This window comes from Actinia tenebrosa, unplaced genomic scaffold (assembly GCF_029948245.1).
Source record: "Actinia tenebrosa isolate PJP-AT-01 unplaced genomic scaffold, QUT_ActTen_1.0 PGA_scaffold1__47_contigs__length_23844297, whole genome shotgun sequence".
NCBI classification, from domain to species: Eukaryota; Metazoa; Cnidaria; class Anthozoa; order Actiniaria; family Actiniidae; genus Actinia; species Actinia tenebrosa.
The window spans coordinates 22,957,845-22,978,083 of NW_028292578.1; the positions used below are offsets into that span (position 1 = coordinate 22,957,845).

The 20,239-nt window shown below is 37.3% G+C and overlaps 4 protein-coding genes and 1 long non-coding RNA gene across 5 annotated transcripts; 2 read left to right on the top strand and 3 right to left on the bottom strand.

Annotated features, from left to right (window-relative positions):
- Positions 1–64: 64 nt before the first annotated feature.
- Positions 65–3,068, bottom strand: LOC116303787 (uncharacterized). The gene is made up of 3 exons (XM_031713392.2): positions 2,286–3,068; positions 965–1,046; positions 65–857 (listed from the first exon to the last, which is right to left on the bottom strand). The coding sequence occupies exons 1-3, from the start codon at positions 2,933–2,935 to the stop codon at positions 360–362; spliced, it is 1,230 nt and encodes a 409-aa protein (XP_031569252.1). The 5' UTR covers positions 2,936–3,068; the 3' UTR covers positions 65–359.
- Positions 3,069–3,346: 278 nt separating this feature from the next.
- Positions 3,347–4,683, top strand: LOC116303665 (uncharacterized). Its single transcript, XR_004197978.2, has 2 exons — positions 3,347–3,769; positions 3,994–4,683. It is a non-coding gene; the product is annotated as an uncharacterized LOC116303665 (long non-coding RNA).
- On the bottom strand, positions 3,763–10,355 carry LOC116303638 (uncharacterized). Its single transcript, XM_031713216.2, has 13 exons — positions 8,981–10,355; positions 8,531–8,628; positions 7,929–8,053; positions 7,420–7,472; positions 7,241–7,307; positions 6,677–6,772; positions 5,850–5,980; positions 5,726–5,768; positions 5,222–5,337; positions 4,851–4,939; positions 4,685–4,732; positions 4,514–4,560; positions 3,763–4,380 (listed from the first exon to the last, which is right to left on the bottom strand). Exons 1-13 carry the CDS (start codon positions 10,199–10,201, stop codon positions 4,313–4,315), a joined length of 2,202 nt encoding a protein of 733 aa, XP_031569076.1. The 5' UTR covers positions 10,202–10,355; the 3' UTR covers positions 3,763–4,312.
- A 227-nt stretch (positions 10,356–10,582) lies between these two features.
- LOC116303655 (uncharacterized) lies at positions 10,583–14,390 on the top strand. The gene is made up of 6 exons (XM_031713239.1): positions 10,583–10,703; positions 11,412–11,596; positions 11,948–12,060; positions 13,170–13,451; positions 13,635–13,693; positions 13,768–14,390. The coding sequence occupies exons 1-6, from the start codon at positions 10,629–10,631 to the stop codon at positions 13,867–13,869; spliced, it is 816 nt and encodes a 271-aa protein (XP_031569099.1). The 5' UTR covers positions 10,583–10,628; the 3' UTR covers positions 13,870–14,390.
- Positions 14,368–19,237, bottom strand: LOC116303645 (uncharacterized). The gene is made up of 4 exons (XM_031713228.2): positions 19,009–19,237; positions 16,490–17,249; positions 16,040–16,201; positions 14,368–15,808 (listed from the first exon to the last, which is right to left on the bottom strand). The coding sequence occupies exons 2-4, from the start codon at positions 17,235–17,237 to the stop codon at positions 15,027–15,029; spliced, it is 1,692 nt and encodes a 563-aa protein (XP_031569088.1). The 5' UTR covers positions 17,238–17,249; positions 19,009–19,237; the 3' UTR covers positions 14,368–15,026.
- Between the last annotated feature and the right edge of the window lie 1,002 nt (positions 19,238–20,239).

Consider the following 20,239-nt stretch of genomic DNA (forward strand, 5'->3'; position numbering starts at 1 on the left):
TTTTATTTCCCATTCCCAGTGACCAAAATGTGGTCCCAGTGATGAACCTTGTGGCAATCATATGTTGGTGATTCTATTTCAATTTTTATTTCGTTTTGAAACTTCATTATCTGCTGTGTACAATATTTATAAAATCATCGAATATCCCTTTTCTTATCATAAATTTATACCTTATTACATATTTACACTTCAAATTTAATGATTTATAGTTCGACGAAAGAAATTAACCTCCGACTAGGCACAGTTGTCAAAAGCCTGCTTAACTCTAATTCCGGTTGATTATAATAACAATCAAAGACTTCAAAGATTTAATCTCGGGATTAGCGCTAATCTGGCTTCAGAACAACATTAGAAAATTGTCATGTCTTTACAGACAACAATCTTCCATTTTCTGCAGTGGGGAGTTTTGGCTTTGGTTGAAGTTTTTTAGTCCCGTAATAGTCTAGGACATTCTTAAACATTTCTGTATAACAAGAATAGTCCATTTTGGAAGAGCTACTCGTGTTTCCTCTAGCTTTACCGTCATTTAAGCTACTCGTGTGAGATTTCTTAGAGTCCTCTGGACTTTTCCACAAGCTTTGCCGGCCGCCTAATGCATTGTTGTATATGTTAGGGGCGCTGTTACTTCTAGGCGTCACTCTAAAGCTCTCGCTTCCATACGGTCCACCGGGCTCTTGCTCACGGTTTTTGACCCATTTGTCGCATTTGTTAGCGGATGTGGAATATTTCTGGTATCTGGAAGAACTCGAGGTATTTTTACGATGTGACTTGCTTGAAAGCGCGGAGTAGAGGTCTGTTCTTTTTCGTTGTTGTGGTAAGGGACGCTTCTCCACGCCGACGATCGTCCATGATTCTTCCTGATCAGTAGAGAAAAAGATAGAATCTTATCAATTTTTTTACGACATTTTTATTACAAACCAATCTCCTTTGCTCTCCTCTCCTCTGCTCTCCTCTCCTTACTTACCATTCCACGGGAAGGCGGTGTCTGCTTGCACAATGCTGCTTGGGTGTGCAAACCTACTATTGAGCTATCAATAACTTCGTTCCTTCAAATGAAAATCGAAATAATATTTTTAAATGTTTTACTTCAAACTCAAATTAAGTGAAAATAGACTTAATTCAGGTCAAGTCATTACGGCCAGAATAAGCTAGTTTTCTACAAATTTTGTTACAGAAAAGACCAGTACATTCGTTAAACCTCTAATTATATAGTCTTTTCAATAAAGCTTTATTAAGAACGATTAGGTCCAGTAAGATTTAAGCAGCACTAAAGTTATTACAGTAAAAGCTTTTTAAAAGAAGTTGTGTAAATGGGCTGCTGCGCCGCGCGGCCTAAACCGAACAAAGTAGTCTAAAGTAATCCTCTTTTTAACAAGGGTTTGACCATTAGATAATGGATAAGGGGGATGGGGGGGGGGGGGGGGGGGGGGGGGGGGGGGGAGGTGCAGGAATTCTGGTTGCATGATATTTATTTGCTTGGCTAAACCCTTGTCACGTTATTTTTTTGCGTACAGTTAGATATTTTTCTCCTAGCAAAAGATATGATATTTTTATGATATAGTTTGATATGTTTTGGGGATTTACGCAACCCACCATCAACTACCTAATGGTCCGTCCCTAAACCCGAAAGTAGTCTAAAGTAATCCTCTTATTAATAAACTTAATTGGATTGAAGCAGTCACAAAAATAATAATCATAAGTTTGTTTACTGACGTTTTTCGCATTGGTAAACCTTCCCAATTACCTGAAACCTTTTTATTGATAAATATTCGAAATATTAGTAATGTGAACTAGTACATCAGTACTAGCAGAGTTAGGTAGCGACTTTTCTGATTTTTTGAATTTCAAAGGAGTAATTCTTCTCAGTGCGTGAACACTGCTCTTCTTCTTTATCTTAAAGCACTGTTTATTTTACAGACTTTACAGCTTGTCATTACAAAACAAATAGCCTAACATTAAAATGGAAGTTTACACGGACATGACACGTTTATACATTATAAATTCTATTGTATAAAAACGGAGAAAGACAAACACTCATTGGAAAAAGCGATGCAATCTGATCTTATACTAAGTGAAATTACATTAAGAACTTTAAAAAAACAATTATCAAAGATAAGAGATAGAATCGTAATCATAACAAAAGCAATTACAATACATCTCATTTTTAGAATAATTCCAATAAAATAATAAAATGTAATGTAAAATTAATTCAATATAATTAAGTAAACATTTAATTTTTTTATTTATGATAAATAATTATCACCTAAAATAGAAAATCTACTCACCAATTTGTCTCTCTATTACTGTGAAGACCACTATACCTAAAGACTGGACGAGAATATAGTTTCTTGCCATGAAATATCCCTGTATTAAGACGGTTCTTCGCATGGTATGTAGGCCCAATGCTGGAATTCGTCACAGCTGTGTTTGAGGAGTATTCAGAGTGCTCTAATTTCAGGACATCCGAAGTTTCAGAAGGCGAAGTTCGATGATTTGTACATTCATCACAGACTTCAGATTTAAGTTTCCTCCGATCACTGGTTGATTTAACTAAGATATCATTTAGCCCAGCATCTTGTCGTATAAGCTTTTCGTTCCTATACTGTTCAATATACTTTACACGATGTTGGTAGTGCTTGAAGTCAAACTCAATATCACTAGTACGATAGACGCTCTGTCGCGAGAAGCTTCTCTTCGGGTTTGTAGTTACAGCTTTTGCATCTTTGTTAGGAGTTTTCAAAAGTTTTCGCTGTGAATTCCATTTGAATCGGTGATAAGCACTCTGATCGACTGTCCATCCACACAGTTCTTCGTGATAAAAATCGCGTTTGGACATCGCATTTTGGAATTCTAAGTCTGCATCGATTTCTAAAGATTGTTTGAAAAGCGACGCCAATATTGGATCCGAAATATCTTCATTTTCTTCACTTAACATTGTAGTCCAATCTCTTCACCTAGCCATCTTGTTTTGTTTAAAAAAAGACAAATTATATCATCATCTGCCTCAAAAATCACGGCAACCAAAGCTCGTACTACCACAAAGAGTCCTATTGTGGGTTTATAATCTGTCGTCATAGTGATGAATGGTCCCTGGAGGTCAGAAAGCCAATCAGCTGCGTCTAGCACCTAAATGGCTTTTTTTATCGCGGCTAGAGAAAAAACATTATTCGTAATTTTGAAGTATGTGCAATATTTGCCGAGGGTGGAATTTTTTTTCTTTTATCGATTCATGTTTAAACAGCTTGTAGTTCTTCCAACTCCGAGGGATATAATAGCAGAGTAAATTTAAAGTAAAAAATCGAAGCTTTTTGATGCGTTTTGAAATTATCTTTTAAATAACAATTATTATTAATATCAGAGTGGCTGTTTTATGTAGCAGAAGCAGCGGGAACCATGCAAAGAGGAAAAATACGGCACGTAATATAATATTTATTACTTCATCTTATGCAACCCACGCTCAAAAATAAATTAAATTACATAGGGTTTCCGACAAAAAGTAAACTTGAGATCTTGAATTAGCTGGAACCGTTTATTACGAACCATGCATATCGTTTTGTTTTGTTTTGTTTTTTTTTTTTTTTGCTTAAAAAATATCTGGCAGTTAAAAAATATGGGCAAGAAATTAAAATTTTCAGAAATGTTATGAGTCTAGGATGTGAAATGGCTCAACAGTGGTGCCCCTACCAAGTTCAAATTCATCAAGGAACAGGAATCGCGGAAGAACAATATTAACTTTATCGACTTCACAACATTTTGAAAAAGTTAGGAGGTTAGTTACGTTTATTGTCTTTATTGGCTTTGTAGTTTTAATCTATTAAATAATCCCAATAGCTTAAATAGACTGTACATTGATGGGAAAACAATTCGATTATTCATCCATTCATAATTTAAAAAGTATATACAAATAGGGAAAGAAAAAAAAAAAAATTAAATGAAACAAAATGAAACAAAAATTAGAGAATAATTTTCTATCTGTTATCATTAAAATTTTAGATATACTGGCCATCAAAAATTAGTATCGCCAGAATGCACTTGAATGGCATCCTAGGAAATCTAGCACTTGAATGGATTTACGCATAGCACAGCTGCCTAGCACTAGATTGGTAGCACTCGAAAGGCATCCTGGAAAACCTAGCACTTGAATGGATTTACGCATAGCACTGTTGACTAGCACTAGATTGGTAGCACTTGAATGGCATCCTGGGAAACCTAGCATTTGAATGGATTTACGACTAGCACTACGATGGTAGCAGAGTGGACACGAAGTCCATCATCGAGAAAATCCACGCCATTTTCTTGGCATATCGAAATCTCAAAGGATCGTGCAAACAGAACTATCCTTTTGTGATCTGTTCGAGGCTGTATTACGTCTTCGGTTAGCTGGAGGAAAGAAAGGAAAATGGACACTGAAAATGCATCTAAATTTTGATTGGCTTGAACGGAAACCATTTAAGTGTCAGCTAGCACAATATAGGTTTCTCTCTCATAGGAAACGCTTAGGTAGAAAAAGTACCTTCTATGTAAACATCTCTGACAAACTGGCCACCGGTTAAAGGAATACTAAAAGAACAAATATACAATGATATTAATATAAAATATATTCCATCGGCACAAATAAAACTTGTCACTATTAGTATGTGCGATATAGTAAAGTCATATAGTAAAATCATCTGACATAATTAACCTTTGTTTGCATGGTTTTAGCGTTACTTGGTAAATTCCATAGACTGGTCTATCAAGGCAGAAAGAAGAAAAACGTGTCAGTTTTTCAAAAAAAGACTGGCAAATTTAATTTCTCTTCTCTTCTCTTCTCTTCTCTTCTCTTCTCTTCTCTTCTCTTCATGACTGACCTGTGATCAGACATCCGTACTGAAGAACAAGCTTTATAGCAAACATTTGTGATAGTATTCCCTTCCGCTGACTTGTATAACACTCGATCCTTTGAAAGGGAAAAAATTGCAAAACATTTATCACTCGTCCCATAAAGCACTCCTTTTAATGAATACATTAAAAAATTGAGGTTTGAGCTTTGCAGAGAGAGGCAAACTGGTAAACCCTGGGGAGGGAAGGGGGGGAGGGAAGGGAGGGGGGGAGGGGAGGGGGAGGGGAGGGGGGAGGGGAGGGGGGGGAATATTACCAATGGACAGAACAATTTGTGAAGTGTTCTAGACTTCTAGAACAGAGCCAGCCAGAGTGCGTGAATGACATAGAGCATACTTACAGTCCACGAAGGAATTCTCAACTTGGACGAGGAATCATAGGTGTCGCTGTTCAGGTCATACTTGTAAGTGGGCGGGAATCTGATATCTGGTTCAGTGAATCCATGGAATACTTCATCTGGGAGATAAGAATCCTTATTAGTGGATGGATGCATGGGAGAAGCTCAAGAAGGTCAAAGGCCCCTTTCTTGCTCTAGTTTCTTTTTGATTTGTCTTTTTTTCCTTTTTTTCTTCCTCTCTCCCTCCCTCCGTCACTTTCTTTGTTGCTTGCTTGCTTGCTTCCTTTTTTCCTTTTTTTCCTTCCTATCTCCCTCCCTCCCTTTCTTTGTTGCTTGCTTGTTTGCTTCCTTTTTTCTTTTTGTTCCTTCCTTCCTTCCTTCCCTCCTCCTTTCTTTCCTTGCTTCCTTTATCTGCCAATTCCTTCCCTCTAACAGCCCTTTCATTCTTCATTCTGTATATTCATTCCCTTCTTTATATTCATTGGGTTCTTCACACTATTAGTTTACCTTTTTCCATGAGTTTTGTCATCTGATCCTGAGCTAGAAGTTCCTACCGCAAACAAATGACATAAATCAGTTATAAAATACCACAAAACCAGGCAAAGAAAATAACTCTTCATAAATAGTTTACCTTGAATTCATTATCATTTTGCTCCTGGTACTGAACCAATAGTTCATCTACCTTTTCTCGTGGCAAATCAACTCGAAAGTTAAAATCACCAAGCCAGAAAACACGATCAAATCTATCAGTTACATCAGGACCTACAAAGGTAACATTCACATGAGATTAGCTTTGCTGTGTTAAATTAAAATCAACCCTTGTAGGGATAAACATGGCAAGCAAGATCAAGGTTCATCCATGATTTATGATAAATAACCTTGTTATATCCTCTCTAAGTAAACTAATAAAACAAAAAACAAGCAAAGTTCCATAAAATATTTCTGCATTAGTATGAACATTCCTTATGGAATAGGGAAAACTAATGGGGAGAGGGGTGAGGGGGTTTTGACACTTTTTATTAGGCTGGGGCACAGGTAGCCCAGGCTTGCTGCTAGTGTTGAATAACTGAATCGATCGAGAGGCAGACAGATAGACAAAGATTATATGGGTATCATATGGGTGCTTTTGAATCCTCATTTTTACGCTTTAAAATAATTAAAATCAAATAAAACTCCCACCGTGTGTTATTGCTATATTGAACAGCCCCATGGTTTAATTACAGCTCATTTCGTTCGGGTTTAGATGAGGCTTCCCCACCACACACTAAAGACCCATATGATACCCATATAATCTTTGTCTATCTGTCTGTCTCTCGATTGATTCAGTTATTCAACACTAAGGGTAAGCTACCTGTGGCTGGGGTTGAGGTGGGTAGGATGGGATACAGACACAGGACTGTAATACTTTCTGCATCAACATATCCTAATTTTGTTTCAGGGGGTAACTAGTTCACTTACGGTTATCAGTCCAAGGTTTCTCGACACTTTGTAGATTCAGAGATTTGCAGATTACATTGTAGTCATTCACACGGTCCTTTGACTTCCCCTCACCAGCTGTACAAGATAAATATCATAGGGATTTTGTCACCGTAGCAAATTATATAACACTATGTAGGTCACTGATAAACAAGTACAAATAAGCATGGGAAGCACGGGTGGGGTAGCAGTGAAAATGCTCGACTCTCACCAATGCGACCTGGGTTTCAGTCCCACTGAGCTCGGTGTTGTATGTGAGTTGAGTTGCTTATTGGTTCTCTCCTGTGCTTCAAGGGTTTCCCGGGTTCTCCGGCTTTCCTCCCTCCGCAAAAATCAACTTCTAAATTCCAATTGGAATCCAGTGGAAGAAGAGCCACTCTGTGGAATCCACTGTTAATCCCATTATTATTAACATCATTATCATCATCATCATCATCATCACCATCCTCATCATCATCATTACCACCATCATCATCACCATCATCATCATCACCATCATCATCATCATCATCATTATCATCATCATTATTATTATTACATACTTACAGGTTAGATGTGAATTGATGAATAAGAATGAAGTTCCAAAAAGGTTGAATGAAAAAGCAAGACCTCCCTAGAGAGAAGAAAAAAGGCCAAAATCAATGAATTCTTTTTAAAATAATATAAATACCTTCCTGCCATTAAAATGAGTTAAAGAGATGATTTGATGGTATGTGGTCATTTACCTTGGTTTTAATCATGTGACCTACTCTGGTTGCAACAGTGTCTTGATTGACAGCTGAAGATAGATAATATGTAATTATCAAATGCCTGCATTTTTTATAGATCAATGCTACGCAATCTACTAATATTCCTACTCAAGAAATCAATTTGAATTATAAAAAAACATTAATATTTCGTTTATCATTTTTGATTATTTCGGTGGGATTACATAATTATATATATAAAAATATATTTTACAACCATCACTCCCCGTGATTTTTAAATTTTGAAATAGTGAGAAAATTTATTTTTGGTCATTTGATGGTTGTCTTGCCTCATAAAAATTATGCCTTTGGCCTAGCTTCCTCAATAGGTATCTCTCTTTGCTTTGCTTTTCAAAATAGTTTTATTTATTGACATGCTACTGTACCTTCGTCATCCCCCTTCTTCCCCTTTATTACACAGAGACCCTAAACACCAGGCCAAGTTGCGTACTAGCTATCTTACAGTTATTGTTCTTGATATAACCTACCTGAGCAAAACCATACAATTTCTCTTCTCACATAAACAGCCATATGTAGAACACCAAAGCTACTGGAGTACATAAGGACATGGCTGGGGCCAAGGGTCTCTTGTAGCCTGATCTCCCATTCTTTTCTGAAATGATTAAATATCAAACTCAGTCTTAGGGATGGAGAGATTTAGAGATGTTAAAAACCTGGCAAATGATTTCAAGTATTTGGATCAAAACCTGAGTAAGTGAATTCTTAGGTTGCATGTTAAATCATAGCAGCCATGTTGGTGCTATTTATCAAAAGATTTCTCATTAACATCTATTTTTAATTGCACCAAGATAGCCACTGTGTTGTTGTCTTTTGATTCTCTTGGGAATGCTTGCAACCCATCAACAGAAAGTGTGTGTGTGTGAGCTGTGTGGCCATAAAGCATGTACATTCTATTACAGGACCTCTCTGAAAAACACCTTCGTGATAAGAACTTTCTGTATAAACATTGTTATTACCATCATTATTATTATTATCCAAACCAATCAGAAAGCAGGATTTATATTACAGTTATTCTATAATATTAACCAATTATAAAGGCAATGATCAGCTAGTTACTTCAAGAGTTTACCTGAGTGGAGTGCATTCTTGTAAACCAATGACATAAATATCTTGTAAGAAATCTACATTTTCTGGCAGAAGAAAGTCATCTAAATATCCAGGAATTTCCTAACATGGAAAAGAAATAAGATCAAATAATACTGACTTTTTGGGTGCAACAGTAACCTTTAAAACATCTCCCTCTTTAAATGTAGTTTAAGCCTTGCTTAGATATGGCACAAATGTGGTAAGGGTAACTTTGTATGATTGGGAAACCATTTTGCAAAACTTCTAGTCAAACCGTATTCTACTGTAACTGTACCTAAACCTTAGACTATTTTTGTTGCATGAAAACAATAGGAAGCCATTTCAGCGTCTTGACATGTCATGCATTCATCGTCCTGCATGTCCATACAACATTTTCAACTCATAAAAAAGCTGCTTGCTTCATATACATTAATTTCTCAGCGATCATAATCACCTTTTCCTCGTGCATATTCCATGTCGCTACAAAAACTCCAACTTTACGATCAGGGAAATAATTCAACATTTCTTCCTGCAGAAAGTTCATATTCCTCAGCCGAACTTTCTGAGCTGCGACTCTTGGTAGAAAACTAGACTGTGAGGCATAAGAAAAATTACTTCCCTCTTTTCTTGATATATTGGAATCTGAAGCATATCTATGATCTGTTGCGCTGTCTAAATCTCTTCTTAAATAACTTTTGAGATGATTCTGAAATTCTGGGACTGACTCATAAGTTGCAGACATGATAGAGGACATATTTTCATATGTTCCAGTTGAATTTAATGTAAAGTTCTTTGGTATGCTTGGTAGTGTAGCATCAGGATAACGTCTAGTTAATAATTCTTTCGCTATACGTTCACTTCGTTCTTTAACTTCTTGGTCACTTGCCGAGGACGAAGACAATGTAGAGTCATCATCGTCATCACCACTTACATTTGTGAAACTATCACCCGATGATGACAATTCATCATCACCATCATCATCTTTCTTATTATTTTCCAGTATAACAGCATTATTATCATTATCTTTAAATTCCGTTCTTGTTTCTAGCTGCATTTCTGAGTTCCCTTCTTTATTTTCCTTAAAATCATGAACAACTTTAAGAGGTTTCAAAATGCTTGGATTTGATCTAGATATATCACTTCTCTTTGTTTCACTCTTAACGTTTTGTTGATAATTCTTAAAGCTGTTTACCAAATCTTTATTTGATTGAATTAAAGGTTCTAATTTTATATTTCTTCCCCTTTGTAGATCTGATCTCGAAGTATCAATTGATCCATCACTGGAACGACGAGGTGGTGTCGATAGAGGCGATACTCTTGAGTTAAACATGTGTTTACGGGAGATTCTCTCGTCTTCTGAGCCAGAAGTTCTTGGCGATTCGCTTCTTAAGCGTTTTTGCCCTCGAAAACGAATCGGTGTTGAACGTCTTGATTGACCTTCTTTCAAAGGAGAAGACGGTGGATGAGGAACAAAACCAGTGACAAAAGGCTCACCAACAAACTGCTCTGTCTTCGAAACAGATGGAGATATTATTGACAGGCCTTTAATCTCATTATTTAAAGCGTTTTCTGAAGATTGCCTTCGAATTCCAAGTCGATTTGGTTGTATTGTAGGTCTGTGAGTCGTTCGCAGATTGTGGTTATAAAACGAATAATTCCCTGCTCCATCCGACATTTCTTCTTTGTAGATCAAAGCTTGAACCTTTAGGATTGAATAATGAACGTCATTATTGAGTCATCCGGAAGGACAGGAGGTTTTATCCGGTAAAATAAAGGGTCAAGTTCTGGTCCGCCATCTTTGTTTATTTGCTATGGGATAAAGAAACTAGGACTTGAAATGAAGGGACAAAAATAAATCCTACTGGGTAGGGGATGTAAACAAAAATAAAATTTATGCATACATCCCGAAAGGCATTCCAAAATTCTATAACTTAATGAAATATAGATTTAAATAGTATGTTTGTTTAGGACTGAAGTAAGAAAATGTGGACTTTTAGAAATACATTGGTGACCAAGCTGCATGTTTTAGAACAAATTTAACCCTCCCTTCCCATAGTTTATTCTATTGCTGCGCAGACTGTCGTGCAAGTGGTTCGTCCAAGATGGACGATGTACTGAAGTTAGTCGAAGAAAATCCTTATTTAGAGATATTTAATGATGATTCAGGGAAAGAAAAGGTTGGTGTGCATTTACAATAAGAAGTGCTTTAGATACTACTACATTAGAGGAGAAAAAAGCCTTGAAAATACGTTTAAAACTGGGCAGAAATGTCTGAACAATATGAGGCTTATTATATGTACAAAATAGCTTAAAATTAAATTTGAAAATTTGAAAATGCCGAACTCTTTTGTATTTCTGTCTTCTTTTTTTGGTGCTAAGTTGGAAGCGTAAAAGTGGGTATACTATAAGTTTTACAGCCTAGAATATAAGTTTCATGCCTCATTAGTATTACATGTGGTGGTAGACATGTGCTTAAATGTCCACCCCACCCACCCCCCTAGGGGCATCCATATTTTTAGCTTTAAAGGTATTGGCATTATAGTGATAGATCTTTCATAAAGATAGAAAAAGTCTAATTCAATCATTTTTGAGACAGCTTTTGGTTTACTTTTTGGCATAAATTTTGTATACTTTATGGGCTCCCTGTGTGCTGTGGGCTACCTGTGGCTTCAGATATTAAATAGCTTCCACCTTCTTCTACTGCCCTTAAATATGTACAAAGCTAAAGTTTCCTTAAAGAAACTTGCATTGCAAAGCATTAAGTATCACTGAAGAAAACCAAGTTGCTATAGGAACTAATAAAACCTGGGTTGCCACACAAACTACAAAATTTCGTTAATAATAATATCTTCCATTTACCTCTATTTGTGTCTCAATTCTTTAAGGTGAAATGTAAGCTGACTGGTCATCAGTTACCATGCCGATTATCGGACGTCGTCACTTATACCAAGGGTAAAAAGTATCAGAGGTTACTAAAGGGTTTGGCTGTGAACGACAAGGGACATGAAGAAACAGATGGCTGTTCTTTGGACAAGTATAAACAGTACTTAGTTCCAGCAGAAAAGAATAAGTATGTTCATTAATAAGGAAAAAGAGAATGGGATGGGTGACAGGAGATTGTTGGGAGACACAGGCCCAATTCTGGTGGCAGTACAAGCATTAATTCATCCTTGGGGGAACAGTAATATTAAGTGCTGGGCCATAGCCACAAATTTCTGATTGGTCCAGTTTTCAAGGGTTTTCGCTTTTTTTAATATTTTTAAAAATCTTGTAGTATATCACAGTACAGAGACATGTGCACACATTTCATATTCCTTAAACAAAACTTTTATGATCATATATATGGTTTTGTTGCTTCGTTTGATATAATTTCCAAGATTTCACTACGTCTAGGATTCTCAATTTAGTCTTTCCTCTTCAGGAATCAGTTGTATTGTAAAGTAACCAAAAAACTTATCAATGACATTCCTTATCATATCGAATTACATGTCAAAGGGAAAAGATTTCAGAGAGCACTAAAAACATATGAAGAAAGTAAGTCAAATTAACAAATATGACAGCTTTTTCCGTGCTGCGTTCGATTCAGTAATAAAGCAAGCAGGAAGTGAGGTAAGCACGAAAGAAGTGTAAGAAGAAACACGAGCCGTAAGTGAGTGCTTCTCACATTTCTTGAGTGCTTATGGCGCTTGGTAAGTGCTTTATTACTGAATCGAACGGAACACAGATAGGGCTGTTTTATTCATTTTATTCATTTTATTATTTTATTTCTTTTTTTTCCAGTATTGAATTGATTTGCGCAAAAAGAAAAACGGTTGCAGGATCTAGCAGCACTTCATGTGCTCGGATGGCTGCTCCATTCCCTAATAACCACAGTTTTCGACCAAACAGCACACGTGTACTATCCTAACTATATAACTGTTTTAGGGGACCCATTTTGGAAATATGTCCACTAAGACAGTCACACAGTGTACTACAAAGCCAGCTCAACTAAATCTTTTCATCAACCTTGGAATAGCTAATGAGTTGCCTTATTCTTTGACATGGGTTTAATTCAATAAATATATTGCAATTTCCTCTCAAAACACTGAAAATTGCATTTCTGAGAGCCTCAATTTCAAACTTTTCAGTATGGTGAGGGCATTTCCCTAGACCCCCCAGATTAGCTCTCCAATTAAAATTTTATACTCAGTGCTTAAAATAACAGCTGGCTTAAGTCACGGATCACAATAAGAGGCCAAATTAGTCTTAGCTCGGTCAAACCTCATTTCTGGCTTAACATTACTGTCAAAAAGATTTGACTGGAGAAGTTTGGATCTCTGGTTTCCTCCTTCCATAAAAATCAACATGTGAGTTGAGTGTTGTATGTTGTAAATATAGAATGTATTTGTAGTGCGTGTGGAGGGAACCTTATGGAACCTCATAGATGTTTGTGGAGTGGTGGTTGTAAAATATAAGTTAAATATAAGTCAAGTTCCAATTCTGGGCAGACATTGTCTGATGACAGGCCGTTATTTTAAGCTCTATTTTACCCCCTGAAAGGTTTAAAATGGGAAACTTCATATCAAAAGTTAAACACCGCTTTGTCAGTTTTTATTATTTCTACAATTTTCGTTTCTTGACTGTTTCATGTTGTTGTTCACAAGGTAAAAGTGATGAAACTCCAAATGAAGGTGAAGATGAGTTCAATGTATGGGAGCCGTCAGACAAAGAATCCACTCCTGAGCCAGACATTGATCCATTACCAGATAGTTTTGGTGAGGAGAGTGATGAAGATGAGGAGAAGATGGATGACAAGGATGGGAATGATGATGATGATGATGATGATGATGATGATGATGATGATGATGATGATTTTAATGAGCAAGACAAAAAGAAAGAATCCAATTCTAATGAGACAAATAAACAAAATGAAAAGAAAATGAAAGGTAAGGAAACATTTATTATGGCTTTAATTGGAGTAAAGCTGATTCTCATCCATCCATTAATCCCTCCCTCCCTCCCTCCCTCCCTTCTTCCATCCATACCGTTTATTCATAAACGCATCCTTTCATTCGCTCTTGACTTTAATATGTTACATAAAATTCAGTTTTCCGCATTTAAATTCCTAGGCAATAAAAATACAAATGCCAAAAACAAGTCATCTAACACAAGAAAGAGAAACCTTACGGTAAGAATATCTAAATGTCAAACAGTTATCATTTCGAAAAAGAAAAATTCGAGACTGTTTTCGCTCTTTCATAGGAAGAAGCCAGTGAACAGAAAGGAACCTCGAAGAAAGTAAAGAAACAATGTAAGAGTAAAGTTCCTTTGCGCAAAAACCTCAGAAGAAAAGCAAAAAAGTAGAGGATGTGAAAGTAATGAGACGTCTACGATATAGGTACATAAACAATAATCCAAGTCATCTAAACACTAGTGTTTTGTTTAACAAAACGAAGGACAATAGCTGACACTTGTTTGGTCCTTATTTGTGGAAGTCGTATATATATCTGTCATATTTAAACGCCTAATGCCTTATGCTAGAATGAATATAGACCTCTGAAAGCCAAATAGCGTAGCGGAGTGCTTCTCCTAACACTTCTCTCCTGTTCTGCCAACCCCCGCGTGCTTTATGACAGCACACAGCACGCGCTTTTTTTTTTTCAATTTCTTCAGTAGAGTTTTTTTTAGTTTCAGTACGGTCTCCTTTTATTCGAGGGTTTTCTTCACATATTCATCCCCAAAACTTATTTCGATTTGATCTGTGAGTTAGTCCTGCAGATAACTCCGGATCTTGTAGTTCCAGGGTTCGACAAAAAGTAAATCTTCTGGCTAGGGCGTCTGGTGATAACGATTAAAAGGCAGTTCAAGAACTGGATTTTTATTAATTCGTGATTCGTTTTTACATTATTCTGAGGAAGATTTTGCCAAAGACTCAAGTTCGGTGGCTCGTGATGAATTTTTATCACGCGATTAACTCACCCCACCCACACAAATCCCGGCATGTTGGATTGCAATTAGACTCTGTTCTTATGAAGTCATCAACATGGATTTCCGCAAGGTTCATCATTGGGACCGGGACTTAGGTCGCTGGGAATGGGGAATAGAATAACATCGTCATTGGATTTCTCCAAGGTTCATCACTGGGACCGATACTGTTTCAATAAAAATAGACCAGTTTCGAATTCCAAATTACCGCTGTGTTCCTTGATTACAGACTCATTTACACAGGGTTAGCCTCGAGTTTGTGCAGAATATTCACGTGTTCCAGTCAAGGTCCGTCGAGTTTCAAAGTGTTTGCACTGTTGAAGTTGTGCATTCTTTACTTTACCGTTGGTATTTGTGAATATTTAAACACTGATGCGAGGCTAACCCTGTGCAAATGAGTCTGTAATCAAGGAACACAGCGGTAATTTGGAATTCGAAACTGGTCTATTAAGACATTACATCGTTCGATGAACCTTCGACCTATATTTCTACCCATAAATTGTTTCTATTTGATTGTTAATTTGAATTCATTGACATTAAGATGCTCTTGTCTTGTTATCAAAAAGCCATCGCTTGGGTGCCGTCCACACCCAGTTGGCAAACCTTACCACTGCATAATCCTGAACCTTCTTGCAAAACTTGTTAGTTTGAAACATGTACTTGACTTTCCCAAGTTGTATAAGCCACCAGTCGAACCAGATAAAACGACAAAACGCGATAAGCAGAAGATGCAATGGACTGATGCAGCCTTGCCCACGTCGTCTGAGGTTGGCCAGGGCCTTTTCTCTCTCCTCACCTTTAGTCGTTAGCCTCATGTAGCTGGAACATCCCGGTGACAGCATGGTTGTGAACCAATCCCGAGGACTGTCTTTGAACAATTCCACCCAGCTCACACATCTACCGCTCTTAACTAAAATGTCATCTAAATATGTAAATGCTTCGACAAGGGTGGACAGCCGCTTGGAGGAATCTTTGAAGTAATTGGACCAGAACTCCGTATCTTTGTTGGTTTCGTTTACCAAGTCGCCGTTGTCTGGCAGATGAACGACGCCACTAAACACTCGAGCAGTGAGACATGACTGCACCTCGGAGAGGATAGGGATGGATCCGACAATCGGACGGACGTAGCCAATAAATGCTAAAGAAGGGTCTTCCACGTTGAAAATGAATTTATAATTGTTAATGAGAGGAACTTGGTATTTTGGCGGCAAGAAGGGGAACTCTGTGCGATAACCAGTACATTGTATTATAACGTCAACCTCGGCTTGCGTACCGTCACTTAAATAGATCTTCTTGCCCTCTGCGCCATCGATCGCTCCTTTATGGAAACAAATTATATAAGATTAAAGTTAGCATGTGAGATTAATGGTCACCATGTTGGTGGACCGTTGAAACATGTTTTGTTAGCTGATACACCAACATGGCCGCCATGTCTTTACATCCTAAGTGTACATGTGACTTCATCGCCTCCATGTTGGAGGAGAAATAGCAAAAGATTTGTCTGCCAACATGGCCGCCATGGCATGGTTTTTTTTCAAGCAGCCTGTACCTTTAGGCACGACATGTTTGTAATCGACCAAATCCAAAACGTGTCCGTTCTTGTTGATAAAGAAATGAAAAAACTCCGCTTCGTTTTTCCACTCGGGTATTCCATGACCCTGGTACGCGAGCAACGAGCCAGCAGTAGTCCAATGACACACCCACGCTAGACCTAGAGATGAAGACGAGGAACGAGGATTATTCAATAGAATAGAATCAAGATGTTTAATGGAAACAGTACAGAGGACAAAAAGAAGGAAGGAAGCAAGCAATCAAGCAACCAAGGAAGGAAGGAAGGAAGAAAGGAACGAAGGAACGAAGAAACGAAGAAACGAAGGAACGAAGGAAGAAAGGAAGGAAGGAAGGAAGGAAGGAGGAAAAGAAGAGACGAACACGAAGGGAAAAAAGAATAGCTACCGAAATGAGGAAGAAAGAAAGAAAGCCTAAAAAAAACACCAACCTGGTTTTCCCTTGGTGTAGGGTGCAATGGTCTTAATTGCCCTTGAAGAAGCTTTATCCAAGGTTTGTGGTTTTCGGTTCGGCAGAATCTTTGAATACTTCCTGAAAAAATGCTGTCCACGTGGAATGCTCCAGATAATCTGCCCAGCTCCTCCCTCGTACCATTCTTCGACAATATCCGCCGCCGTCTCTCCACCTCCAACAATCATTACCCTCTTGCCTATGTGTTCAGGAATAAAGGACTTAAGAGTGCCAGAGTGCATGACTTCACCAGTGTAATCGCTGAACAGTGTATTCTCTAGCTCACGATTCGGTTTTTGATGAACACCAGCACACACCACAAGTTTGCTACCGATGTAAATGTTACCATCTTCACCAAGTACCTCCCAATTGTCACCAATCTTGTCAGCTTGTACCACTCCACAGCTGAGGACAATGTGAGGGTGTAGAGCAAAGGCATCGCAGAAATCATTAAGATACTTGTAGATCTGAGCATGTCGAGGGAACTCTCCCATTTCATCTGGCATTGGGAAATCAGAAATCTCCGTAACAGATGACGAAGACGTACACTGGGTTCTTTTCATTACCGTTAGGATGCTGGGATCGTCGGAGTAATTCCAGACGCCGCCTATCTCAGGCCGTTTCTCTAGTACTACCACAGATAGCTTCTCTTCTAACATGTATTTACAGGCTAACAAGCCAGACCATCCAGCACCGATGACCACAACCTCACGATGAACTCGAGACATTATTGATAACAACTGAAGTATAATAGACAAAAAGCTTCAGTAGAAAATTACTATCATCATCATCAATCATCATTATCATCATCATCATCATCGCCATCATCATCATCATCATCATCATCATCGCCATCATCATCATCGCCATCATCATCACCATCATCATCATCACCATCATCATCATCATCATCATCGCCATCATCATCATCATCGCCATCATCATCATCACCATCATCATCATCATCATCATCGCCATCATCATCATCATCATCGCCATCATCATCATCACCATCATCATCATCGCCATCATCATTATCAACAACGTCATCATCATCATTATCAACATCATCATCATCATTATCAACATATCATCACCACCACAATAATTATTGTTATTTTTAATATTATTTTAAAATATTAGTAGTAGTAGCAGTAGTAGTAGTGGTAGTGGTAGTAGCAGTAGTTGTAAGTTATTTATAGCATTTGAGTAAAAGACACTGATCCGATCCGTAAAGCTTATTATAATAGAGAGTTTTAGATTTACGTTCACGGCAAACGTGAAACGTCAGTTGACCAGTAAAAAACTCTTTTAAATTACTGAAAAAGAATCGCAAAAAAGTCCAAGTAGTAGAAAAACAAAAGAGTATTTGCGCTTGATGAGAAGGTTTGTAAAAGGTAAATTAAAATCCACGAAAACTATGAAAACGTGGTCACGTTTGCCGTTTGCGGGGAGAAAAAAAGTCAATTTAAAACTCTCTAATACCTCACCCCCTCCTCCCGCCTAACAAACACACGCTCCGCTTGCCTCATGACTGATTGGACGCGCAAGTACGATGCGTAACGTTAACTACTTCACCCCCATGCATGACAAAAAAAGTGTTGTCTATTTTATTTATGCACAGTTTCTAATTCCCTTTTCACCGCTCTACCTCTCAGTCCCACTCGACCGACATTCTTAGCTTACTTATGACGTACCACCTCATCTTAATGGCGTGATTTTTAAACACTCTCTGAATCCAATCAAATCTCGAAAGGACTGGACTTTGACAATCAAGCGATCCGAGCATGGCTTGTTCCTTTATTGTATCGAGTCTATAAGTTAATGATATCTAAAAATATAATGGTGACCTAGACACTATTGTAATAGTTGCCTATTTATTATTCTCTTTAGTTTATCGAAAAACTATTTATATTTTGTACGAAAAAAGCGATCTTGGTTGAGGATAGACAATAGACAAACAAAAAAGAAGACAAGAAAAGAGTAAAACATAAGCGAGTGATTGGGAGCAATCATTTTAATGCCTCCAAAATAATTTTAATGCCCCAAAAATGTAGCTAAATCAAAACTCAAATCATGTTATTGCTTGAGTGTTATCACATCATAATGGAGTGGCTTAACAATCTAATTGATATTTATTTAAAGCTTGGTATATCATTTTTCGGCTAGGTCATTGCAGAACTCTACTTTTATAAATATTGTTTACTATATTAAATTTAATGACTAAATCTAGAGATGTCTATATCGACATCCAACAAGCCGAACAGAACTGCAAAGCTTGTTTTAAACGTGCAGTTATCTAGCTACTTTGATACGACTAAGCTTGAACACAGTACTTAAGTTTACACACTGTTGACATCGCCAGAATGAGTTTTTTTATTTTATTTTTTACTCCAAGTCTTTTTACTCCAACTCGATTCATAGCTTGCTAAATTTAGATGATTTCAATTATTTTCACACAAAGAAGAATTTAAAGTTGCGTTAGTTTATAAGACTTACCTGAGGTTGCAGTAAAGGACTATGAACTAAGAACGATGAACGATACCGTTATGAGCATTTGGCAACTCAGGCACAAAGTCACTGATCACGAACCGACAAATTTCTTTTAAGTCCTATTGGTTGGCGAGTGACTAATGTATTCCTGTTTTAGCTTGTAGACTTCAAACACTATCTCAATCAAACAGAACTACATAACTATATAGCACTATAGTACTAAATAGCACTGACGAAACAATAGCAAACAATAGACATGACTTTTTTGTACTTTTTACTTATTTCACAGATTTAGTTTGCACTCTATAGTTGTATCAGGAATAAATCCTACACATGAATGAAATACCTCGGGCTCTCTGAACCTTGGAAATCCTTATGCTTACTAAAATTGAAATGCAAATGATTTTGTCTGGCTAAATCTGATGCCAAGCTATCTTTATTGAAAAAGTACTCTTGCTTTTGATTATATTCTTAGTTCCATAAAGAATCCTTTTTTTTTTATCATGTTGTCAACAGACAACTGCACAAAAACCACTATTACTATACTCACTGCGTGATTCAGTTGTAAGCCACTTTCTCTCCGCTGGTTTATGAATATTTATGATGACATTAGGAGGTCGAAAAGGGACTTTCAAATAGTACTATCCTCAACGTCGTAGTTCTCTCAAGAAAACTGAGCCTTTTTTGCTTCCAACACCAAGAAAAAAATATTAAATGTTTCGGTTTCGCTCTGATATTTATTAACAAGTGCTTTAATTATTTGAGATTTGTGTGATTCTACCAAACCTCGGTGTTTTGTTTGAAAGCTGTTCATGCGTGGATTGTTTTTTTTTTTAATACTTAGATTCCTGACGGAGTCCAGTTGATAGCTTAGCATAGCTTCCCCTTATTCACATCCACTTCCCTTCCTCGCCCCTTTTTCCCGTTCTGTTTTATATCGAGGTGTAACACGACCAACAAAGCTCACAGCCACCCCCTTTGAAATCGTTTTGGTGTCATCACGCAACGCTTCATTCAAAAAACAAATTTTCAAGATCGTCGGTTAGTATAATCTACATGTAAATTTTGTTTGCATTTTACATTGTATTCACTCTGTGTATATAGCATGTCATCATCATTATCGACATCGTGTATTATCATCACATATCATTCTGTATCAAAAACGTTCTATATCGCTATTGTCATGCATCATCATGATGCATCACTATCGTCATGTATCATCACAATCGTCATGTAT

Coding starts and splice junctions, on each gene's coding strand:
- LOC116303787 (XM_031713392.2), bottom strand. CDS start 2,935: ATGTTAAGTGAAGAAAATGAAGATATTTCGGATCCAATATTGGCGTCG. Junction 1,047..2,285: donor AGTAATAGAGAGACAAATTG/GTGAGTAGATTT, acceptor TTTCATTTGAAG/GAACGAAGTTATTGATAGCT. Junction 858..964: donor CACCGCCTTCCCGTGGAATG/GTAAGTAAGGAG, acceptor TCTACTGATCAG/GAAGAATCATGGACGATCGT.
- LOC116303638 (XM_031713216.2), bottom strand. CDS start 10,201: ATGTCGGATGGAGCAGGGAATTATTCGTTTTATAACCACAATCTGCGA. Junction 8,054..8,530: donor CAAGAATGCACTCCACTCAG/GTAAACTCTTGA, acceptor TAATCATTTCAG/AAAAGAATGGGAGATCAGGC. Junction 5,981..6,676: donor GAAACCTTGGACTGATAACC/GTAAGTGAACTA, acceptor TTACCTTTGTAG/GTCCTGATGTAACTGATAGA.
- LOC116303655 (XM_031713239.1), top strand. CDS start 10,629: ATGGACGATGTACTGAAGTTAGTCGAAGAAAATCCTTATTTAGAGATA. Junction 11,597..11,947: donor GTTCCAGCAGAAAAGAATAA/GTATGTTCATTA, acceptor TTTCCTCTTCAG/GAATCAGTTGTATTGTAAAG. Junction 12,061..13,169: donor ACTAAAAACATATGAAGAAA/GTAAGTCAAATT, acceptor GTTGTTCACAAG/GTAAAAGTGATGAAACTCCA.
- LOC116303645 (XM_031713228.2), bottom strand. CDS start 17,237: ATGTCTCGAGTTCATCGTGAGGTTGTGGTCATCGGTGCTGGATGGTCT. Junction 16,202..16,489: donor CTACACCAAGGGAAAACCAG/GTTGGTGTTTTT, acceptor CTTCATCTCTAG/GTCTAGCGTGGGTGTGTCAT. Junction 15,809..16,039: donor CAAACATGTCGTGCCTAAAG/GTACAGGCTGCT, acceptor GTTTCCATAAAG/GAGCGATCGATGGCGCAGAG.